Source organism: Mastigoproctus giganteus, chromosome 8 (genome assembly GCF_048544385.1).
Source record: "Mastigoproctus giganteus isolate SK-2022 chromosome 8, ASM4854438v1, whole genome shotgun sequence".
NCBI classification, from domain to species: Eukaryota; Metazoa; Arthropoda; class Arachnida; order Uropygi; family Thelyphonidae; genus Mastigoproctus; species Mastigoproctus giganteus.
Window position 1 is genome coordinate 196,984,369 of NC_143582.1, and position 23,452 is coordinate 197,007,820.

General features: G+C 38.0%; 1 protein-coding gene across 1 annotated transcript in view; it reads right to left on the reverse strand.

Moving 5' to 3' along the window:
* LOC150082149 (paired box protein Pax-6-like) overlaps positions 1–23,452 on the reverse strand; it is a 53,982-nt gene that overhangs the window by 3,912 nt on the left and 26,618 nt on the right. Inside the window, exon 4 of the mRNA XM_090380437.1 lies at positions 10,426–10,657. Coding sequence (XP_090236563.1) covers positions 10,426–10,657 — 232 coding nt within the window. The remainder of the gene's footprint in view (positions 1–10,425; positions 10,658–23,452) is intronic.

Sequence of the window (23,452 nt, forward strand, 5' to 3'; positions counted from 1 at the left end):
ATTGGTTTTAACTCAACTGTATATGAATTATAACGATTACTCGTAAATATTTTGTAGTTACTTTATATTTTGATATTTATTGGTAAATATAAAAATATATTCGGTTACGAAAAAAGCGCAAATAGAAAAATGGAATGCAAATAATACAAATATGCCTTTAATAAAGCCCCATTTTTTCATTAATTTGTAATTTTAATACTGATTATTGCTTTTTCTGTTCTTGTCATCATAACAACCAGAAAAAAAAAGAAAAGAAAAAAAGAATTTCACAATATTTTTAAGTAGTAAAACTAACTACAAATTATAAATAATTTTCAGAAGAATACTTTATTTACAGTTAAAATCTGAAAAAATAAAATATCCAGAATCGCTCTTAGCGCCACCTACCAATTTTTTAATAACTCCACATTTTAAATAATTATTAGAAAATACTTTAATTATTTACAGTTAACGAAAAGATAAGATAATCAGAACTGCTCTTAGCGCCATCTACCAAATTTTTAATAACTCCACGTTTTAAATAATTATCAGAAAAATACTTTAATTATTTAGTCAAAAACCGAAAAGATAAAATATCCAGAATCGCTCTTAGCGCCACCTACCAATTTTTTAATAACTCCAAATTTTAAATAATTATCAGAAAAATACTTTAATTATTTATAGTCAAAAATTCAGAATCGCTCTTAGCGCCACCTGCCAATTTTTTAATAACTCCAAATTTTAAATAATTATCATAAAAATACTTTAATGATTTACAGTTAACAACGAAAAGATAAAATATTCAGAATTGATCTTAGTTCCATCTACTTATAGCCAATAGATTAAATAAAATACAAAAGGTTTGAATTAAAATTAAAAATGGTATTCTTTAATAATAATTCAAAATAATGTAAGATGGGATTATTTTAAACTTTCTAAACTCGAAGAATATTACCACGAAAGAGAAATTATTCTTGCTTGCAAATAAATGCATTATTTTCTGGAATGCGCAAAGTTTTGAGAATAACGAGTCCTTTCCTGACATTTTTGGCCATCGCTTTTCTGCGAAGAACCATCTTCAAGAAATAAAAAAAAATAATAAAAAAAGAAAAAAAGGTTAATGGTTTCGAAAATGCTGCTTTTTTTATCAACTGTTTATGCAGTGTTATTTGTGTATCGCACCCATTTGGGTTGATGATAGGAAATGAAAAAAATACATCAACCGTCTCTAAGGGGTGTCTTATCGGTCGGGGAATCGCTTTAATATCCTCCCTTTATAGAACCCGGCCAAACAATTTAATGGCAAGACGTTCGTCTCTTCGGTAAAAACGTAAAAAAGAGAGAGAGACAGAAAGAGGGAGATAGGAGTAGAAAGAGAGAAAGATAGGGAGTAAATGTGAGCCGTCAATTTCTGTGCACTTTTTTTTTGATTTCTTCCAACTTTTCTTCTGACAAAATGGGGACTGGAAACGCGCCGTGAAAATGTCGCCATTGCTAGCGTTTCAGCGGTGCGTAGTTTTAAAGAATCCATCACTTTCTCGAACGCATCCCTCCCATCTCGGTGGCAACCCCCCCCTCCCAACTCTCCGCACGTCGCATACGGAAGACGGCCCACGAAGATGAAGGCTTTTCGCAACGACGAACGACGAATCGTGCACTCTAAATAGACCGATCGGCCGGCGGAAGAAAAGAACGCGCTGATACGCGGGGGGGAAGGGGGGAGGGAACGCTCCATCATACTAAATTTCCTGTCCATCCCATCTCGTAAGGTAAGCTCGAAGCGTCGCTCTCACTCAGTGGGTGCTGGGATGCGAGCAACACACGTCTCTCTCTTTCTCTCCTCTTCTCTCTCTCTCTCTCTTTCCGTGTGTGTGTGTGTGTGTGTGTGTTGAGCGAGCTTGAAGCACGACCGGTCGCGTTGTGTTATCGGCGTCTTCCGCTTCAGTGGGCGGAGACCACGTTAGGCAACGCCCGCCTTTAGAGTGGGTATTTTCCCCCTGTCCTCCCCCTTCCCCACAATCTGCACGTACGTTGGCTTGCGTCCCCGAAATGAGATAGGCGGGCGGTGACAGGAACAGCGAACGAAAGGCGAATGTCGTCCATGTTGAGATAAGGGAAGAGTCGGTCGCTGCCGCTGCACAGATAGCCGGTCCCCGGACGAATAATGCCTGAACACATCCCCCTCATTTGGCCGCAGTATGGCGACTGTGACAAGATAATTTGACATTAATGTTCCGCAGATAGGCTAACGGAGGAAGAAACTTCGCCGATGAAAATAAAAAAGATTTCTCCGAGTCCTTTATCGTAATATTCACTCGCCCTTCATTTCGTCGCTTTTTCCTCTTGTTTTCTCCTCCTCCTCCTCCTCCGTTGTTATTGCGCTAATGGTTGGTTCGTCTTCCTTTTTCTCGCGTGCCACCTTTTCTTTTCAACGGAAAATTTACTGCGAAAGATGTGAATTTAAAATGGGAAGAAAAGAAAACAAAAACGGGTTCGATTGGAAGAGAAACCCCCACCCCTCATTTCACTCTTTTCTTATTCTGTCAGTCCCTCTCTCTCCGTTTGCATTTCATCTCTCAGTATCTCTTTTACTTTTATCTTTCACACCATTCTTTTTCTATTATTCCTTTATGACTTCTTTCTTCTTCCTTCTCTTTTATTCTTTCTACACGCACCCGCTGTTTCTCTCTCCTTCTGTCTTTTGTTCCTTTTAACCTTCTACTAATTTGTATTTATCTTTTAATTCTATGTTGTGCTCTCTCTGTCTTTCTATAATCATTTGTTTCTATTTCTTTCTCACTCTCTGTCTCTTCAGTTTCTCTAGCCATTCCCTCTCTCTCGTCTCGTTCGATCTCTCTTTCTTTCCATCTTTCTCCCTTTAGTTCTGTCTGTGTCTTGATTGTTCTGTCTCTCCCTCTCTTTCTTTCTCTATATAATCATTTGTTTTTTCTATTTCTTTCTGACTCTGTGTCTTTTCAGTTTCCATAGCGGTTCTCTTGCTTTTTTGTCTCTCTCTCTCTCTCGATTTTGTTTTCATTCCATTTCTCCTACTCTCCCTTTCTTTCCCCTCTTTCTTTATATCTCTCTCTCTCTCTCTTTCTGCCTATTCGTTTGTTCGTATGTACCTGTCTGTCTGCCTGTCTCTCTTTATAAAATCATTTGTTTCTGTTTCTTTCTCGCTCTGTATCTCTCAGTTTCTCTAGCCATTCTCTCTCTCTCTCTCTCTCTCTCTCTCTCTCTCTCTCTCTCTCTCTCTCTCTCTCTCTCTCCTCTCATTCGATCCCTCTTCTCGTTTTCGCTCTACCTCTCCTCCCCCCTCTTTCTTTCCATCTTTATCCCTTTAGTTCTGGCTGTTCATTTCTATCTATGTATCTTTCTGCGTCTGTCTTTCATTCTCTTTCTTTCTCTCTATAATCATTTTTTTCTATTTCTTTGTCGCTCCGGGTCTCCTCAGTTTCTATATCCGTTCTCCCGCTTTTTCTGTCTCTCTTCTTATTCGAGTTTCTCTCTTTCGCTCTTGTTTCCGTTCCATCTCTCCTACTCTCCCTTTCTTTCCCTCTTTCTGTATACTTCTCATCCTGTCTATTCATTTGTCTGTCATCTATCTCTCTCTCGTTTAGTTCCATCTCTTCTTCTCTCTTTCTCTCGTTCTGCTTGTTCGCTGTCTCTCTCTCTCTCTCTCTCTCTCTCTCTCTCTCTCTCTCTCTCTCTCTCTTCCTCCCCCACAATCATTTCTTTCTTTCTCATTTTGTCTCCTCACTTCCTCTGTTTCTCTAATAGCCTTTTTCTTTCTGTCTTTCACTCTCTTTGTACAATCTCTCTCTCTCATTCCCTCTTTGTATACAATTCTGTCCCGTTCTTGGCAGAAACCTTAACCCACAATCATTGTTTTCTTTCTCATTTTATGTCTCCTCGCCTCCTCCTCTATCCGTTCTCCCACTTTTTCTACCTCTCCTCTGTTTCTCTAATAGCTTTTTTTTTTTACTTTCTGTCTTTCACTCTCTTTGCGCAATCTCACTCTGTCATTCAGTGAAACGATTTTCATTCCATGATTTCGGCCATGAAAGGGGCGGAATTGTATACAATTCCGCCCCTTTCATGGCCGAAAACTTAGGCCTTCCCCCTCCCAAAAAAAAAAAAGAAATCATCGAAAACAAAAAGCAATAAATATCAAAACATAACCATGAAAATACACACAAAATAAATAAATAACAACAGTCCTATTGCAATATATGAAGAAGAATCCGAAGTTATACACAATCGAGTCGACTGCCATGAATTTGCTGAGGTTGCGTTGTGTGCTCGCCCTCTCTCTCTCTCTCTCTCTTTCTTGCAGTAATAATTCTTTTTTTTTCATCTCATACTTTAGCATTCACTCAATCCACAATCCAAGGATTGGATAGTTAAAAACAGTTAGTAGCATTTGGGTGCTATCCCTCTGGCTTCTCTATTCCTGTTACGCACTCTCACCACCCACCAACACCCACACAGGCCGTCGTTTGCTATTCGATCTACCCTCGAACCAGCCCACTTACCGAAACACACTCTCGTCCTCACAACAATACAATAATAAGAAATGTAAATTGGAGTGTTTGCGAATCAGCCGAGCGATCACAAACTTAATGCCATCGGCGCAGTAAAAGTATTTTAAATAATTGTGGAAATGGGAAATTATCGCGAGGATCTTCCTTCGCGTATCGATAACAGCTCTTTCTATTGATCAGCGCGCGATAGAACGAAGCCATAACCGTAATAATATCGCCATATAATTCAACCAGTCCGGCGTATCACCAAGTCACTTCTGTACATAGGTTCGCACACAAATGCACCCGAAAGAAAGTTTAACACAAAAGATTTGCGAATGCCGTTATCAAATCAGTTGTCATTCATACATCGACTGTTTTTCTTTGTAATTCGAAGAACGTGGCCTTATCAGCGGGGCCCCAACAATGGTCGTACGTAGCGACACGAGCTGCCAATTACTCGATGCGTAGCGGCGGAAAATAAGGAGAAAGATAAACAACAGTTAAACACGAGACACGAGTTAAAGAATTCACGTTCATCCTTCGTCCTCTCTGCAAACAAAATGGCTCTACTAGCGCGCCCGGGATCGCGTGAATGCGCCCGCTGATTTCCATGACGTCTTTCTCCACGTAACCCGCTGCCAGCTTAAAGTGATTGTTGGAAGTTCCGTAAAAAAGAAACTGATCCAGTTTTGTGTCATCGTGCAACAGTTGATTTCACCCTAATTTATTCGCCAGTATAGACGAGTAGCAACAGCGAGCAAGACATGGTCGTAAATTGAATTTCTAACGCCCGAACTTGGTGCACAGTGGCAAAGTAAACAACAGTCCCTAGCAGCAATTGGACACGGTTCGTATACAAGGCTTTTCAATAAGTACGAGCCAACCCTGCACTCATAATAGCGAGCCTTAAAGTTCGATGGCAATGCCAAACACCAAGTAAAGAGAGTAGTTTCTGCAAACTTTTATGCTGTTTTGATATCTGCAAACAAGTTTTGTAACGAGTTTCTTCAAACACACCTTATACTCGCTCTTAAAATTGCCGAAATTAAACACATCTGTGACTACCTAGTAATTGCAATTATCTGTAGCCGAATGGATTTCATTTTACCACAAGTTGCCTTGATATTGCGCTACTTTCTAAGAATGCATCTCCCAAAGGTCAAAGTGTCATTTATTTGAAAAATAGAACCACTATTGAAACTTACTAGCCAACTTACCATTTAGCGAGTGTTATAGACTCAGTTCAACCATTTTTTTTTTTTTTTTTTTTTAATAAATCAAACTTTTAAAAGTAGTACAATACCAACGCAACTCATGGTAAATTGACCATCATTCTGTTATATTCAGAGAGGGATCGCTCTCGACCTTTTGGCTAAGATCAAAGTGAGAACAGACCACCCCTACTATATTATAAAGTAGAATTCTATAGAAGTCTCCTTTAACAGGATTTGAAATTTTATACACAAGCTATTAATTGGACACTCCTTTAGTTTATAAGATTCTATCTGAATGCGTAAATCGTTTATTTTCTCTGTCCGTTGGCATAAAAATCCGATTTTTTTTTTTTTTTTTTAATATTCATAAATAAAAAAATGTATAAAAGTGATGTTCGTATATTTCTCGATAAGAAAACATCGGATTTTCAGTTCCTAAGAAGCTTTTAGGTCTTATTTCAGAATGTAAATGGTTCATTTATTTATTTTACTATTATATCGTTTCTATTAAACTTTTACTGTTGGAGGAACAAGGGCGGAGCTTATCTTAATTGTCCAATCAGGATCTTTCATGTAACAATTTCATTGTAAAATAAAATATAGATGATTTAATCGACAAATTTTATTCGTAGCAACTCGATATACTTCTTATATATAAAATTCACACTTTTCTGCTGTCTTTTTCGGGTCAGTTGTCCTCAGTTTCCATTGTAATGTAGAACTACTTTCTGTGGAAGGAGCTCAAAAGTTAAATGAGCTGAATAATACTGGCGAATTGCATGATGGGATCGAAAACTACGTGTCCGCTCCCATCATGCAACGAGAGACAATTTATCCTACGCTATGCATTCTTATGAAATTTTATAATATAATTATTACATACTTTTATTTATATAACAATATTACTCATTTTATAATAATTATTATATAATTTTGTTATATAATAATTCCTCCTCGCTTTATTTAGAAATATAATAGAAGGTTAAATATGGAATGGAACATAAATATTCCTGTTGGCGTGATTTAATAATGAAAACCAATAGTAAAATCTATGTCAGACAAGTCTGGAACCAAGATGACGAAGATATCGGATTTTTACAGCCTTCAGGAATGCCCAAAATGCAAAGTCAAGTCCAGCGGTTAAGGTCATGTGATCTTGTGCCCACTGGTCCTCTTCTCCTAATCCATCGATGAGGAAACATGTCATTAATACATCTATTTGGTTCAAGACTTTTCGGACATCCTGTTGTTCATAGTCAAAGGAAAAGACAGCGACATTAAGAAGCTACAGGAGTAGAAAAGATGGAATGATTCATGTTAATGGATCTAGGAAAATTGAACGAGATTTCAGATATTAGAGTTTGAGCTTTAATGTGATTATTGAACTCTTTGTTTCAAAAGAAGAGGAGATGGCACCTTCTGTCTATTAACGATCTAATGTTTAACCATCTACAGGTTATTATATCCAGAATTACGGAGCACAGACGCTTTATTAGGCTCTTTTGTACCAATTCAATTTTAAACAAATCCTGCGAGGCCATTTCCGCATGCTGTCAACAAAGTCGAATTCAACTATCATAAACACATTGCGTTATGATGACAGTATTATCGCTGGTGAAATTAATAGCAAGTCTCAATAACTGTGATTTGTACAAGTAAAAATTGGCTTCTCCGAACGGATTATAGTTCCTTTGTGTGACACGAAACGTAATTTTCGATGTTACGTTAAATGGTACAGTGGTTGCATCTCCAAACACCTTTGTGATTCCGACATTGGCCCATATAGCATTTAGTAATGAAGATTTAGATCTATTTGACCTTTTATTTAAATTCTACTCGGTAAATTAATCTCACACTAACTTCTCCAGTGAGTGTTGCCTTTATTGAGCACTCTATCTTCATAAACAACTTGGGGGCAAAATTGCAATAAGGCAATGTCTTTTCAACGAATGCGAGAACTGATTGAGTACATCAACCATTGGTATTATAACCATCACAGAATACACTTGAGTAGTATCGAATGTATTTAGAAGCTTAATAGGAGAATAAAGAGATGGCACGCATTCTTTGAATGGATGTTCGTTTTTCGTTTAAGATCTGGCGATGATCTTTGCAATTTTTTTTTTCTTTTGATCCTGGTTTCTAAGTTCATGCCGAAGCAGAATACGAAGCTGAAATCAAACGTTTCCCTCTTCCTTTACATCAAACGTCCTCGCTTTTTTGTATGTTATCATCACCTGCGTAATTAAGAAACAAATTCATATTTTCACTATCGAAGTCTGAGTCCAAGTCAATTGCAAAGAATCCCTACTGACTTCCGAATCCGAAGTGTATAAATATTTGCAGTCAATTACTGTTCTCAATACAAAAAATGTGTTTTCTTCAGTCTATCGATGGCTGTCTTCAAAAAGGTGACTGTGAGTGGATAGCTTTTTGTTTGTTTTTCCAATTTCTAAAATCTTGGCGTTCAAATTTTGTTTCTTCTTCGAGATGCGGACTTATATTTTTTTGTCTCTTTCATTTCGTTGCCGAAACCAATAATCTTGATACACTTTTTCTCTGTCCGAGTCATAAAGAACACCGACTGTCACGTAATTACATGTCTAAGCGAAAAAAAGTGTCATCACAGCAGGAGGGGGATGAGGAAGTTCAATGATGTCTTTGCTGTGATAAGACTTATTTCTTACATTTCCTTTTTTCCATTTTTTTCCTTTTTTTTTTTATCTGGAAAGTCCCAAAGTTTATTGTTCACATTATGGCAGTCATAGATGAATTAGAGCGTACAATAAGGCCGTTGCCTAGCAACAAGTTGTCTACTTTCTTTTTTTTTTTAATTCAGCTGTGCGGTGAGCAGTTGTGAGCAATGCCAATGGTCATCACCACAGACCAGCCAGAGATGGGACATAAAATTTTTATCTTTCAGTTGTTCCTACAGTATTTCATAGTCTCTTTCATCCCCTGTCTGTACTCCGGTGGTGTGTGTTTGTGTGTAAGTTCAGAACGCTACGTTGATAACAAAGTTAATGACGCATTATGAGCTGATAACGCCGTTGGCCGCGGAATAGACAGAATGAGACAGCGAATAGACCTGAATTAGTGGACAGTGCCAGAGATGAAAGAATATGGCGGCCGAGAAATGGTGACGTTGTCAGGGACTTATGAAATGGTGGAGTAAGAAAATTACATCGTCTACGTTATAAAAAATAAAAAAGGTCTCGTTTACACTGGGGCACGATCACCAGGCCAGAATCGTTAATCGTATTGAGCAGTCATAGGATTAAAGCCGGTCCATTCAAAGAGCATCTTAGTTTTTCGAAGGTTTTGCTATTTCATTAAAAAGAATATCCCTTTTTATATTACATTTTTACATTATTATTTTTTTATTTTATATATATATATATATATTTTTCTTTTTTTTCCCGTACCCTGAGTTGTCCAAACTCAGGGTACAGGATTTAATATTAGTACCCACTGTTATAGCGCTTCCTCCAGTGGGGACAAGATTTTAGCCCTATTTTGTTGAAGGTTGTACGTGCAGTAGAAAAGGTACAATTCCAGAGGTTAAGGGTTAGAGCTGGGAAGCAGGTTTCCAATGATTCCTGGTAGCTAAGAGGCCTACACAACAACTCTTACAACGGAACCCACACTCATACACAGATCTCATTTACAGTGACTGTATTCTTCACAAGAGAACTTGGTGGAGTTGAACTTATGCTTCAGAAGTCCCCCTACCCTCGACACTTAAGTCTCAACACTCTATGATATGTGTGTAGTTGTGCCCACCTCCTCGTGTGTAGACGGGCACTGGACAAGCTTTCCAGCCCTTCCTGGTGGCAAAGTGGCCAGACTCAAGTAAAAAAAAGCACAACAACAACACACACTGCACAAACATAACATCACACATATTTCTGGCCTTTTACAGAGTTCTGTATTCATCGCAGACTTAAACTGATGTTCAAGTGCCGCCATACACAAGATACTATGGTAGATATGTGCAGGATACTGTGACTTTAGTGTTTTGCACCAACCTTGCGTAGAAGTAGAAATAAAAACACCAGGGAAACTAAACTTTTGATAACTGTATTTATAATAAGTCAAAATAACCCGCATCTACAATAAATTTAACTTTACAATAAACTCTACATGTAAAATATTAAAATCTGCTACATTACAATCAATAAAATGTATAAATATACAGATTAAAACGATAAAAACCGTAGCTTTCAAAGGCTCAGCCTTCTTCTTCAGCGGTAACTCTTGCTATGCAGTACAACTTTAAATATCAGCAGGCAGGATATGTGCAGGATGTTTTTAAAGTTGGCAAACCCATACAATTGCATTATCTCTGGTTATACTTGCGGGAACAACATGTAATTTGGTTGATCTGTTGTATATGGTCACAATACATTATAAAAGATGTTGGAAGTGATCCCCAGTCTGTAAATACGCTGGAATCCGAAGACATGTTTTCGGGGAGCAGAGGGGCAGATCTTGGGGAATGTCGGTAATTAACTCAGTAATTGCGTCGTTTGCTTCTTCAGTCGAATATGGATTGTTCAAAAATTTAAGGAATTCCCCACAGGAAAAAAATCAGCCAGATTCCCTTACATCGTCAAATACATATTTTGTTGTCCACAAATTAAAACTCTCTCTCTTTCACTCTCTCTTTCTCTTAAGAGCATTAAAATAAGAAACTGAGAACTCACCCCTTTTCTGAATTTGGGAGTTTTCTACGGGTATTGTCGGGGTACTAACTGGTGCCACATAGCTAGGCGTGATACCACTAAAAGTTGTCCCCGCGGGATACCACGGGTTTGGCCTAGGCCATCCTTGGCCATTGAGCATGCGCAGTTTGTCATAGACCACGTCCTGCGCTTGAACTTGGGCCTGTTCTTTTTGAGAAGCCAGATTCCGCAGGACACGGTTGATTGATGATACCTGCAAGAGAAAAATAAATTGAGGATAATAATTAGAAAAGCATTCATGCAATAAATAAGCGCGCGCGAGGTAAGATGAAAATAAGTAATTTATTGCAATTCCAGAGAGAGAGAGAGAGAGAGAGAGAGAGGGGGTTTCTGTACATTCAACGTTGAAAAAAGAACGCGATTTCATTTCCTCCCAAAAGAACTCGACGTTTGCGTAGTTCCCGGCGTGTCCACCAGAGGGCGCCACCGAGGACGTTTACAGTTATGAAAAATAACCGCCCGAGCCCATTGATGATCGCGGCTATCATTTTGTCCTTACGGAGTTAAATCACAAGAACCTCTCAGCGGTGAAGCCGACCCATTGGCGTTGATCAATTAATCACAAACAGCCACCATTTCTCCGCGTGCCTTTTGCGAGTCCTCCCCATCTGGGACTTGTGTTAATTTGTCTTCTTCCTCCTCTTCCGAGAAGGAGCGAGTGCAACCGCCTTGCTAACTCCCTGTCGCTCCCTCTTTATCTGCTGCATTTGAAAGAGTGAGGGATAGATGCTCTGATTCAAGAAGAAAATTTATTACCGGGGCCCTTTAATTTATGTTGATGGAAACTAATAGTAAGAATGTAGAAAAACGAAACTTTGATACCGGCAAGGAAAAGAATGAGGATTTACAAGAGAGAGAGAGACAGATATACTCTTCCCTTCGCTCGGAAGAGTATTTTTTCCTGCTTGGAGAAACGTAGTGGCCAATAATTGCTTAAAAAAAAAATTCAAAGCAGTATTTATTCCCCCAGAAACATCTTTAAGTTAAAATAAATTACTTATAATTTCAAAAAACGTAAATTCCTTCGGGTTTCCGATCTGTTTATTTAAAAAAAAAAAAGAAGAATTTTCTCATTTAACGAAGATCATTTCTCAAATACTTCTTTGGAAATTCCAGTGATTGATTAATCATCATAAATAATACACAACCCATAGTATATTTTCAGTTTATAGTATTTAAATGCAGTAAACTGTTTAAAATCCGACACCCGGGTCTACAGGACTGGCATGGCAGTTTGCATCTTAGGATCGTCTTGAGTTTTTCTGGATATGTTTTCATTGTAGAACACCTGCTTTCTAATGAGGGACTAGTTAGCCTTGAAACAGGCTGTCATGGCAATCTCATCTTTTATGCAAATGACCAATTAACCTTTCTGGAAAGGCCAAACTGTTAGCCATCTGTTCAGATGGAACAACACTTTTAGCAAACGCATATATTCCATCCGTGGTGAGATCTTTTCCATGATTGATGATCAATTTTTCCACGTGTTGAGCAGCAAATTTGATTTCTGGCATTTTGGACATTTGTCTGTTTGTATTATTGCAAAACCGAGCTGCTATGTTACCCATTCAAAGAATGTACTTTGATCCAACGCAATTGATTGCAGAGAATTAAAATAAAACATCATTTGCATCTTTTCCCCACGCTAATGGCCACAATATACGTTCGTAAATTGCACATTACGCATTTTAATCTCTTCTTCAGTTTAAGTCCTCTGATCTGAGGCGGAGGTCTTAGGGTTCTCCCCCTGCAAGTTAGCTGGACTTTTCAGTCTGTGGACACATACAGATAAAATATACACAGGAGAAAACAGCTCCGGTAATGCTAAAACAATGATTTGATTTTAATTCGATTTTTTGCCACTTCCAATGGAAGAACTATCTCCCATCACAAAGAAAGCAAGGTATGTTCCCTCAACTAGCAAAGTGATAGCCTCACCCTACTCTTATGATCTGCTGTTAGTAACTTATTTAAAAAAGGTGGTCCACCGCAAGATAATATTCTTCGCGTTTGGGTGACAAAATCAAGGCAAAGTGTTATGGATAGCTCACAAAAGGAGTCGTCTTTCACCAAGGCAATGCACCAGCACCTATCAGTGATTGCAATGGGAACAATTCCTAACCGTGAGTGTGAACTTGAAGCTCTACTAGATTTTGCAATAGCAGAAGATATATTTGGGTGAATCGTTTTCGACTAAAATGTCATGGCTGCCATCAGTGACCTTTAAAAGGACTCCGAAACTGCCATGACTGCCCTAACTACCTTTAGAAGGACTTGAAACTGTCCTCGCTGCTCTAACTGCTTTAGAAGGACTTCGAAACTGTCATGGTTGCCCAGGGCCGGCTTTAGGGTAAGGCCGAGTAGACACTGGTCTGGGGGGGGGGGGCAAGGACCGCAAGAAAAATTGTGTATTTCGTGTGTAAACATGTCAAAAAGAAACAATATAACAATATTAAATTCAAAATTAAAACTTTTAGGAACAGTTTTACATACTTTAAAAGAATATTTCAAAACGGCCTTCTACCATCTTAATTTACGACTCCTATATTTATTTTTGAAATTGAATAAGTTCAAAGAAATTTATTTGAGGATCTTTGTTTCTTACTCATGTGTTTATTGTTGCACTTTCATATTCTTTAGAAGCACTTGGAAACTGTCATGGCTACCCTAACTACCTTTAGAAGGACTTAGAAACTGCTATAGCTGCTCTAACTGGTTTAGAAGGATTTCGAAACTGTCATGGCTACTCTAACTGCTTTAGAAGCACTTGGAAACTGTCATGGCTATCCTAACTACTTTTAGAAGGACTTAGAAACTGCTATAGCTGCTCTAACTGGTTTAGAAGGATTTCGAAACTGTCATGGCTGCTCTAACTGGATTAGAAGGATTTCGAAACTGTCATGGCTACCCTATCTACCTTTAGAAGGACTTGTAAACTGTCATGGCTGCCCTAACTACTTTTAGAAGGACTTAGAAACTGCTATAGCTGCTCTAACTGGTTTAGAAGGATTTCGAAACTGTCATGGCTACTCTAACTGCTTTAGAAGCACTTGGAAACTATCATGGCTATCCTAAGTACTTTTAGAAGTTAGGATAGCCTAACTACTTTTAGAAGGTAACTGCTATAGAAACTGCTATAGCTGCTCTTAGAAACTGCTATAGCTGCTCTAACTGGTTTAGAAGGATTTCGAAACTGTCATGGCTGCTCTAACTGGATTAGAAGGATTTCGAAACTGTCATGGCTACCCTATCTACCTTTAGAAGGACTTGGAAACTGTCATGGCTGCCCTAACTACTTTTAGAAGGACTTAGAAACTGCTATAGCTGCTCTAACTGGTTTAGAAGGATTTCGAAACTGTCATGGCTACTCTAACTGTTTTAGAAGCACTTGGAAACTATCATGGCTATCCTAACTACTTTTAGAAGGACTTAGAAACTGCTATAGCTGCTCTAACTGGTTTAGAAGGATTTCGAAACTGTCATGGCTGCTCTAACTGGATTAGAAGGATTTCGAAACTGTCATGGCTACCCTATCTACTTTTAGAGGGACTTGGAAACTGCCATGGCTGCCCTAACTACTTTTAGAAGGACTTAGAAACTGCTATAGCTGCTCTAACTGGTTTAGAAGGATTTCGAAACTGTCATGGCTACTCTAACTGGATTAGAAGGATTTCGAAACTGTCATGGCTACCCTATCTACCTTTAGAAGGACTTGGAAACTGTCATGGCTGCCCTAACTACTTTTAGAAGGACTTAGAAACTGTCATGGCTACCCTAACTACATTTAGAAGGACTTGGAAACTGTCATGACTGCTCTAACTCCTTTAGAAGGACTTAGAAACTGTCATGACTGCCCTATCTGCCTTTAGGATTTCGAAATGGCTACCCTAACTACCTTTAGAAGGACTTGGAAACTGTCATGGCTGCCCTAACTACATTTAAAAGGACTTCGAAACTGTCATTGGCTACCCTAACTACCTTTAGAAGTACTTGTAAACTGTCATGGCTGCTCTAACTGGTTTAGAAGGACTTGGAAACTGTCATTGGCTACCCTAACTACCTTTAGAAGTACTTGGAAACTGTCATGGCTGCTCACTGGTTTAGAAGGATTTCGAAACTGTCGTGACTGCTCTAACTCCTTTAGAAGGACTTCGAAACTGTCATGACTGCTCTAATTCCTTTAGAAAAACTGCCATGGCTACCCTAACTACCTTTAGAAGGACTTGGAAACTGTCATGGCTGCCCTAACTACATTTAAAAGGACTTCGAAACTGTCATTGGCTACCCTAACTACCTTTAGAAGTACTTGTAAACTGTCATGGCTGCTCTAACTGGTTTAGAAGGACTTGGAAACTGTCATTGGCTACCCTAACTACCTTTAGAAGTACTTGGAAACTGTCATGGCTGCTCACTGGTTTAGAAGGATTTCGAAACTGTCGTGACTGCTCTAACTCCTTTAGAAGGACTTCGAAACTGTCATGACTGCTCTAATTCCTTTAGAAAAACTGCCATGGCTACCCTAACTACCTTTAGAAGGACTTGGAAACTGTCATGGCTGCCCTAACTACATTTAAAAGGACTTCGAAAGTGTCATGGGTACCCTAACTACATTTAGAAGGACTTGAAAAGTGTCATGGCTACCCTAACTATATTTAGAAGGACTTGGAAACTGTCATTGGCTACTCTAACTACCTTTAGAAGTACTTGGAAACTGTCATGGCTGCTCACTGGTTTAGAAGGATTTCGAAACTGTCGTGACTGCTCTAACTCCTTTAGAAGGACTTCTCTAATTCCTTCAGAAGGACTTTAAAACTGTCATGGTTACCATAACTACCTTTAGAAGGACTTAGAAACTGTCATGGCTGCCCTAAACACATTTAAGGAAGTCGAATCAACCTGCAAAATTAGTTCACTGATCGCAAAATAATTCAACCTACAAAACTCCCAACGAAAGTTTATCTAAGAAGTCTTATAAAATAATGTATAGGTGTATTTTATAAACAATTATTTAAGATTTTCAAAATAATTTATGATTTAAAAAAATATATATACTAAATTATAATATTTATTTACGCAAGGATAATATAGGCATTTCTTTATAATATTCCCAATTGTTAAATACTAATATGAAAAACATGCAATGTTTTTCAAAACATCGTTCTAAGGGTCCATATAACACCTGTATCAGCAGAAGGGTACTGACCTTAATGAAACCGTAGCGAAATTTTCATTATTGTGGCTTTTCTTTTTTTTAAGATTCGTACAAATACAAGCATTTTCCATTATGCTTCCCCGCATTGCTTTCAACATTTATCCAGAAACGTAGGAAAATTTCTTCACAATGCATGGTCGCTTCCTAATAAAGACTCATAATGCAGTCGTCAAGCGTGTAATTCTTAACGGTTTTCCGTAATTTTCTCTCTCTTTGAGCATGCGTCTTACCACACGGTTTCCTCACACTTTTCGATCGGACGGACGCCAGTGCGGTGTTTTTGTTTGTTCCTTCCCCCTACACTAGTGAGTAGCATTCATTCAATCTAATTAGCCTTCAGAATTTCTCTCCCTCCCCCCACCCCTTTCTTCTCTTTTTCATTCTTCACCCGATACTGGAAAATGGAATTTGAATGATACCACTGGTTTTCTCCGAATAAAGTTATTGTAATAATAATAAATAAAAAAAAAAAAAAGTGCGACTATGTCATAGCTGGTGCCGAAATTTTTAATTCGAATAAAAAAAAAGTCAGGTTTATTAAAAATATCTGAATTATCAAGCACTTCAGAGTGTCCCCACTAAAAGTTACAAATTTTAAATATGTATTCATTAACATTAACATTTTAACATTAAAACCCGTCTCTTCTTTCATAAGAATTTCATTACATTACATACAAATATTCCCTTTTATATAATTTTACTATTATATAAAATTAAATACTATTATAAAACAGAAAGGTAGCATTATCTCTTAATTTCTGTAAGCAACATTGATTAATTATTTTTAACTTTCTGCACACGTTAATGTAGAATTAAAATGAAATAAATAAATATAACTGAAGCAAGTACGCTGGTGTTCAAGGAAAGTACATGACCTAGAAATGTTACATTTCTAATCTTTTTTCGCGATGGTATGTTACATTAATGACTAGAATCACAAATATAAATATAAACAAAAGATATTTATTAATAGTCAAGGCAAAACTAAGTAATATTTGACAGGTGCTCTCAAAATATTCCAAAATGAACATTTGCAACCTCTATACAACAGTTTTGGTAAACACGACAATTATGGCTGAAATGTTATCAGAAGCCCTCAGTTTGCTTCAGTTTATCATTTTAAATGGAAAACAAAATGAAAAGTTCACCAAGTTCAAACTAATATTTAGTTGAACCGCCTCTGGACCTGATGTCAGCAGCAGCACACCGGCGAGGCATTGACAAGATCAATTTCTGAAGATAATCAATTGATAGTTCGTGGTTCCAAACACGAATTATGAAGTTCACGAAGGGTCTTTGGTTTCTTTCTGGCAGATTCCACACGATGCCAACAGTTCTCTATAGGATTCAGATCGGCTGCGTTTCCTGCTAAGAGTTGTAATGGACCGTTCTTCCAACCAATTTTTCATCTGTAACAAATGAGAGGTTCGACACATTACTGTCGAAGTTCTAATGTAGAAATGAAGCTGAAGTAACTACAGAAGTGCCTACTTACACTTTTCGTCCGATGACAAGGAGCAGAGTCGTCCTGAAAGATGCAGTTACTTGGCAGGCTGAATTGGTCTCTAATGGTTGGCAACAATTGGCATTCCAATAAAGCCAGGTATCCATTGGCATTTACGGAACCTTTTATAAACTGCAGGTGATACGAAATGCACCCACATATCATTTGGCTGGTAGAGAATTTCACTGCAGACACCGTACAGTCTGGATTGTGTTCTTCACCACAGCTCCGGCGAATCGTTTGTTTCCCATCAGAGCCATGCAGGTTGAATTTCTTCTCATCTGAGAAAATAACTGACTTCCACTGCTCGGGGGTCCATTTGACATGCTCCTTACACCAAGTTAATCGGGCCTTTTTCATTTTTTGTGTGAGGAGGGGCTTCTTCTTCTTAGGACGACGGGCTACAAGTCCATTTTTGAAGAGGCGTCTTCTGACTGTTACTGCACTTGCTACCACTCCTGTATGTTCTTCCCATTCTCTTTTCAACTCAGACGAAGAAGCTTTACGGTTTTTAAGGCATAAGCGCTTCAAAACGCGGTCCTGTATTGGCGCAGAGACTCGTTTGCGTTCGTTTCCTTTTTTCCTATAAGCAAAACCAGTATTCTTGAGTTTGGAAAGAAATCTACTCACTGTTGACTGATTACAAGACACTCTATAAGCAACATGACGGGAAGAACATCCTTCCTCACGTAAAGCAACAAAAGCACTCTTTCTTCGTGGCGTGAACTGCACGTAATTCGCCATCCTGACACAAGCAAGGTGTGACTGCAACTCTTGCAGAGCGTACTTATATAGCCGAAAGTAACAGTTGATGCAATATTAAGTCATTACCCACGCGTGTCAATCTTATCTGATGTAATCTGTAAGAAATATTGCCATATAATTGCGTTATTCGGACAACAATTACAATTTTAAGGGGTGATGCACTTTCTTTGAACACCAGAACACTTAAAAACTCACTGCAGTCTGAAGGCTTAAAAAAAGTAATAAAAACTATATTTCTTAAATTTTACATCAGACTATATATAATCATATTTAAATTAATATTAATTTATGATTTTTCTGAAAAAACTTCATTATTTTATTATTTTTCAAATAAAATGCTCAGGAATATCAAACTAGACCCTTCGTTTTGACAGGCCTCACTCGTAACCCTATTTTAGGTAAAGGCCTATAAGTATTTCATATAAGAATATTATATAAAATACTAATAGCCACATTTTTAAAACCGGTATTTTATTTGAAAAATAATAAAATAATGAAGAAGTTTTTTCAGAAAAATCATAAATTAATATTAATTTAAATATGATTATATAAGTATATTTCTATAATCTGATGTAACTTTTAAGAAATATAGTTTTTATTACTTTTTTTAAGCCTTCAGACTGCAGTGACAATCACTTTAGGCTGAAATAATAGCTACGTTATCAGATAAATTTTCAACAGCGAGTTAATTTAAAGAAAAACAAAGCTGATAGTTTGAAGCACAACACTTGTATTTGTCTATCTAAATCCGTTATTGAAATCAGAGAAATGAAACAAAAATGAAACAAAAATACTGCGCTATTTTGGTGAAGAGGAAACTTTTTTTTTAATGAGATAATTGAGTAGAAAAATAAATAAATAAAATTTCTTGCTTCAAACGTACTATTTCAAACCAAGAAGACCACAAAGAGAATGGTGTGTGGGAGGAAAAAGAAAAAGAAAGAAAGAAAGAGGCGCCATTCCTGAAACACGTGCCATTGCATTACCGAACTTCCGCAAAGTAAAGTGCTTACTCAGGAAATGAAAATCGAAAATTCAAATGAACAAAGGCGAAAAGGGGAATAAACGAGATTGGCCAGCATCCCAAATGTAACGAAAGCTATATAGAGAGACAGAGCACAGGAGGGACGAACAGAAAAGGGGGGGGAGGTGACAAAAAAATAGAGACGTGACTTTGGAAGGGGGGAAGGACAACAGGGGATGGATGGGAATACAAAGTTGACACTGGTGCTCAATTTGCATTGTAGATAGCGCCTTCCTATGCAACAGCGGGCTGTATCTTGCTTTTGTGAGCACAACTGGGAACCGAGAAATACGTTTTCGCAGTTGCATGTACGGTAAACATCCGATCGACGTGTCTTCGGCATCTTTTCATAAGATTTAGCCATGTAACATGTGAATTCAACTTCATAACTTTCCCGACATCTCGGAAGCAAATTTTTCCTCGATGTCTAAATGTACTTTGACAGACGACAGCTTTGTTATTATAATACTTCGAAAAACTTCAAGAATTTCTTCAGTTTTTCAAACTCTTTCTTTAAAGAAATAAGAATTTTTCGCTTTTTATATTGACATCTCCACGAACGTGGCCCGAAACTCGACTTTTATAAACACTAAGACAGAGAGCGAGACACGCATTGAAGCATACCTAATGAGTTATACGGAAAATGTTGGTTAGCGGACTTCGTCAACAAAACGAATAGAAAAGCTATGGTAATACGTTAAGGGGGAGGAAGGAAAAGAAAAATCGAAAGAAATTGGGAACACGGTAAGAAATGCTCTCTCTGAAAAATATACCTTCTCTGATGGATGGATGGATGGATGGATGGATGGATAGATGTACAGGTACGACACAAACTTTAACTGTTAATAGGATGAAACTTGATTATTATACCTTCAAAGCAAGGATGGAGAAGTTCTTTTTTAAACGTCAAATTCCATCAAAGGATTCATGAAAGTTTGATTTCAGTCAGTCGAAGTGGAACTCTATTTACGCAGTTATGAATATATTTTGAGATGTGAGATGTGTGTTGGTGGTGTATATATATGCTCGGAGGATAAAGGTATAGCGATGTTAGGGATTGGAAGCAAAGAAAAAGAGGGAAAGATATTTGATTGAATTTCTGAGAAATAGCCGATGGTAATAAGAAACCTTTACGAATTTACTTTTTATACTTTTGCGTCATATGCGATATGTCAATCAGAGCTCTTATTTTACTAAAAAAAATGTATGTTTTGTACATATGACGCTCAAAATCATCTAACAGAGGAATAACGATGACAATATGTTGTTTTTGTAGGCTGGGATCAGTGAAAGAGGGAAAAGGCACTTTTTTCCCCTCGGGATGAAAAACCTTTAAAATACAAAACACCTGGTTTCTCTTAATGGAAAAGAAGAATCTTACGAGTATAAGAAAACACCTTAGGTAGGTTGAATGAATAAAAAAAAAAATCTTTAACGTAGATCAATGCTTAGGATAAAGGTTTTTGAGATGTACCATAGACAAATGGTCAGGCGCGAGGCTAAATACGTGCTGTTTCTTGTATTCATTCGATCTTGTGAACTCCTCTGACCGTGTGGTCGTTCTGGAGTATAAACAGAAATTTATTTATTAAATTGACAATATTTTAATATGGATTAAAAAATCTCCAATATTCAGAACTATCCAGAGCAGTGATTTTCAAAATATATTCTTTAGGAGCCTAAGCTTCTGCAAAAGGATTCCAGGGTCCTACAGAATTCATACCTCTTTGGTACCCGAATAGTTCTGTTCTGATGGTAACTGTAGTTAACTATTGATGCATTGAGGAATTTTACAAATCTTCTCCTGCCACACCAATCGCATTCTGTTAAATGCCACGTTTGTTTTTTCACTAGAAAATGAAATTTAAACAGTCAGAATTTTACCGAGCTTCCTTATTGTTCAGAATGCTACGTTTAGTTACTATTTTTTTCCTTTCATTCCCTTTGAAGCTTTTCAACCAGCTACTAATTCAAAGTGTATCGTACCATATAGCATTGTACCCACGTGAAGCCCAAAAAATTCTGGCTATCGTTAAGAAGACAACGATTGGATTAATCAATGATATTCTGTAACGATTTTTCACTTTCTACTTAACCACTCGGCTACGGCGGCCTTTATGGACAAGCCCATCGAAAAGGCATGATCCGATAACGATAAGAATAGCCTGCAGCGTGTCCCCATATTGACAGACCAACTGCACACACATCCAGGAGTTAATCTTTGAGCGAATACTACATCCTCCTTGCAGTTCTGATCTTGCGCCTTCTGATTTTCATGTGTTTTGGTTTATTTAAATGGTACTAATACACTGAGTGATCGCTGAATTATGACCGTCTACTAATACCGCGTTGGGCCACCGTTTGCATGGATAACAGCCACTATTCGCCTATGCATTGACTAAACTAGATATCTGAAGACGTCCATAGGGATCTGCAACCATGTCACCTGCAAGGCTTTCCACAGTGACGGTTGCGATTCCGTGAGCCTCACTTCTCGTTCCAAAACATCCCTAGGCGTTCAGTTGGATTAAGGTCAGGAGAAATTGGAGGCCAATCAAGATGGATGATATCGTCACTCTGTTCCTTGAACCATTCGCGCACAGTGTGGGCCCGATGACACGGCGCATTATCGTCTTGGAAGATTCCATTTCTGTCTCGGAAAAATGCAACACGGCAAGGTGAACAAAGTCTCCTAAGAGCTGCCAGTAGACCCCACACACAGTGAAACGTTGGTCCATACTCAGGGATGCGAGTTCTTGCCACAAAACGTGCCCAATATTAAGCAACCACCGCCCCCTGACTGGATAGTGGGCACCGTGCACAACGAGTCCATGAATTCTTGTTGCTTGCGCCACACACACACACAAAGGCGTCTGCCAGCATTTGAACTCATCCGACCACGTTTCAAAATGTATCTAGTGTCCAAACTAGATGCATTCAGCAAACTAGATACCGAGTTCAAAATGTATCTAGAAAAAACATCAAAGAAAAGTATAACTATGCGCTTGCACGATAAAGTACGGTTAATGTATGAAGTAGAGAAATGTGAAATGGCTAAAAACGAAATTATTACGACCAGTTCAAAACTTAACACAAGTGGTCCTCGATTTATTAATTTGAATTAAGTGCCCCAGTTTTCTACAGCTTGGAATACTTAAAATTTACTTCAGCCTTAAAAGATGCCGATAAACAACTTGGGTAATGTATGCATTGATACAATTTTAGGGCGAGTTGAAATCCAGGTCATTGGAAGTCGAGTTGTGTGCAAAAGGATGGCAGATGGACTGTCTGAAGCTAATAGATGCTTGAATTTAAGGGCAGCTTCGTATGCCTATAAGCACAAAGGGATCTCTAGAAGATTGCGTGTGGTAGTTGAGTGGATTTCTGGAAGAAATTCTCTGTACTACCGCACAATCTTCTGGAAGAAATCCACTCAGAGTGTTACCGCACAGTCTTGTAAAGTTACGCTGCTTCTGTCTTGTAGAGATGGACAGTCTGCGAATTCTATACTGTTTATCCTTACTGGGGCATTGGAATGATTATTGTTTTGAACAGAAGAGTGCATGCTGATTGCATCTTTTAATCTATAAAGGGAATCTATAAAGTTTCTGGTGATGAAGGCTAATAGTCGAAATGCTTTGCTTACAATGCGTTTTAGTATTAGTATTAAAGCTGAAAAAATGATGCAAGGAAGTAAGCTTATTTATTATCAGCCATAAATAATTGTAGTTGATTAAAAAATAATGCTAAAAAAGTAACCGCTGTTACCCTCTCTCACTTTATTTACTCATTTCTGTCACGTACTTTTCCAAATAAAATTAAAATTAGGTAAACATCCACCTTCCACGAGGACAGGTTGGAATTTATTCCAACCTGTCCTTGTGCAAGGTGGAAGTTTACTTAGCCAGAAGGCCGAGAAGAGTTTATGGGACTGCACTGATAACATTAGTCCATGAAGATTAGGGTAATTTATAAATACTCCTCATCTTCTACCACTCAGCCATCTCTTCATCCATTTCTCTCTCATCCAAATAATTTATCTAAATCTTGTTGAAGTAGCATATCGTGATTATTATCATTAACTACCCTGCCCACCTTGGTATCATCAGCAAACTTAGATTGAACTTGAAAATACCTACACCAACATCGTTAATGGATATGAGAAAAATTAAGGGACCAGGAACCAAATTCTATGGGACCTCACTGATAATATTAGTCAATGAAGAGCAGCGTTCGTTTATAATTACTCCTCAGCTTCTGCCACTCAACCAGCTCCTTATCCATAGTAATAATGGTGGGACTGTATGAAATTATTCCATTCTGAGATTGTCTTATAACACCACTTCGATCCAGATGTCCTTGTATTACAAAGATGTCCAGAAAAACGCTAGCCGTTGTTCCCGATATTGGACTAGGCTGGTTCTCACTGCCCTGCCCCCAAGGAAACAACCGGTTTGGGACACAAAAGATCGGAGCTGTTACA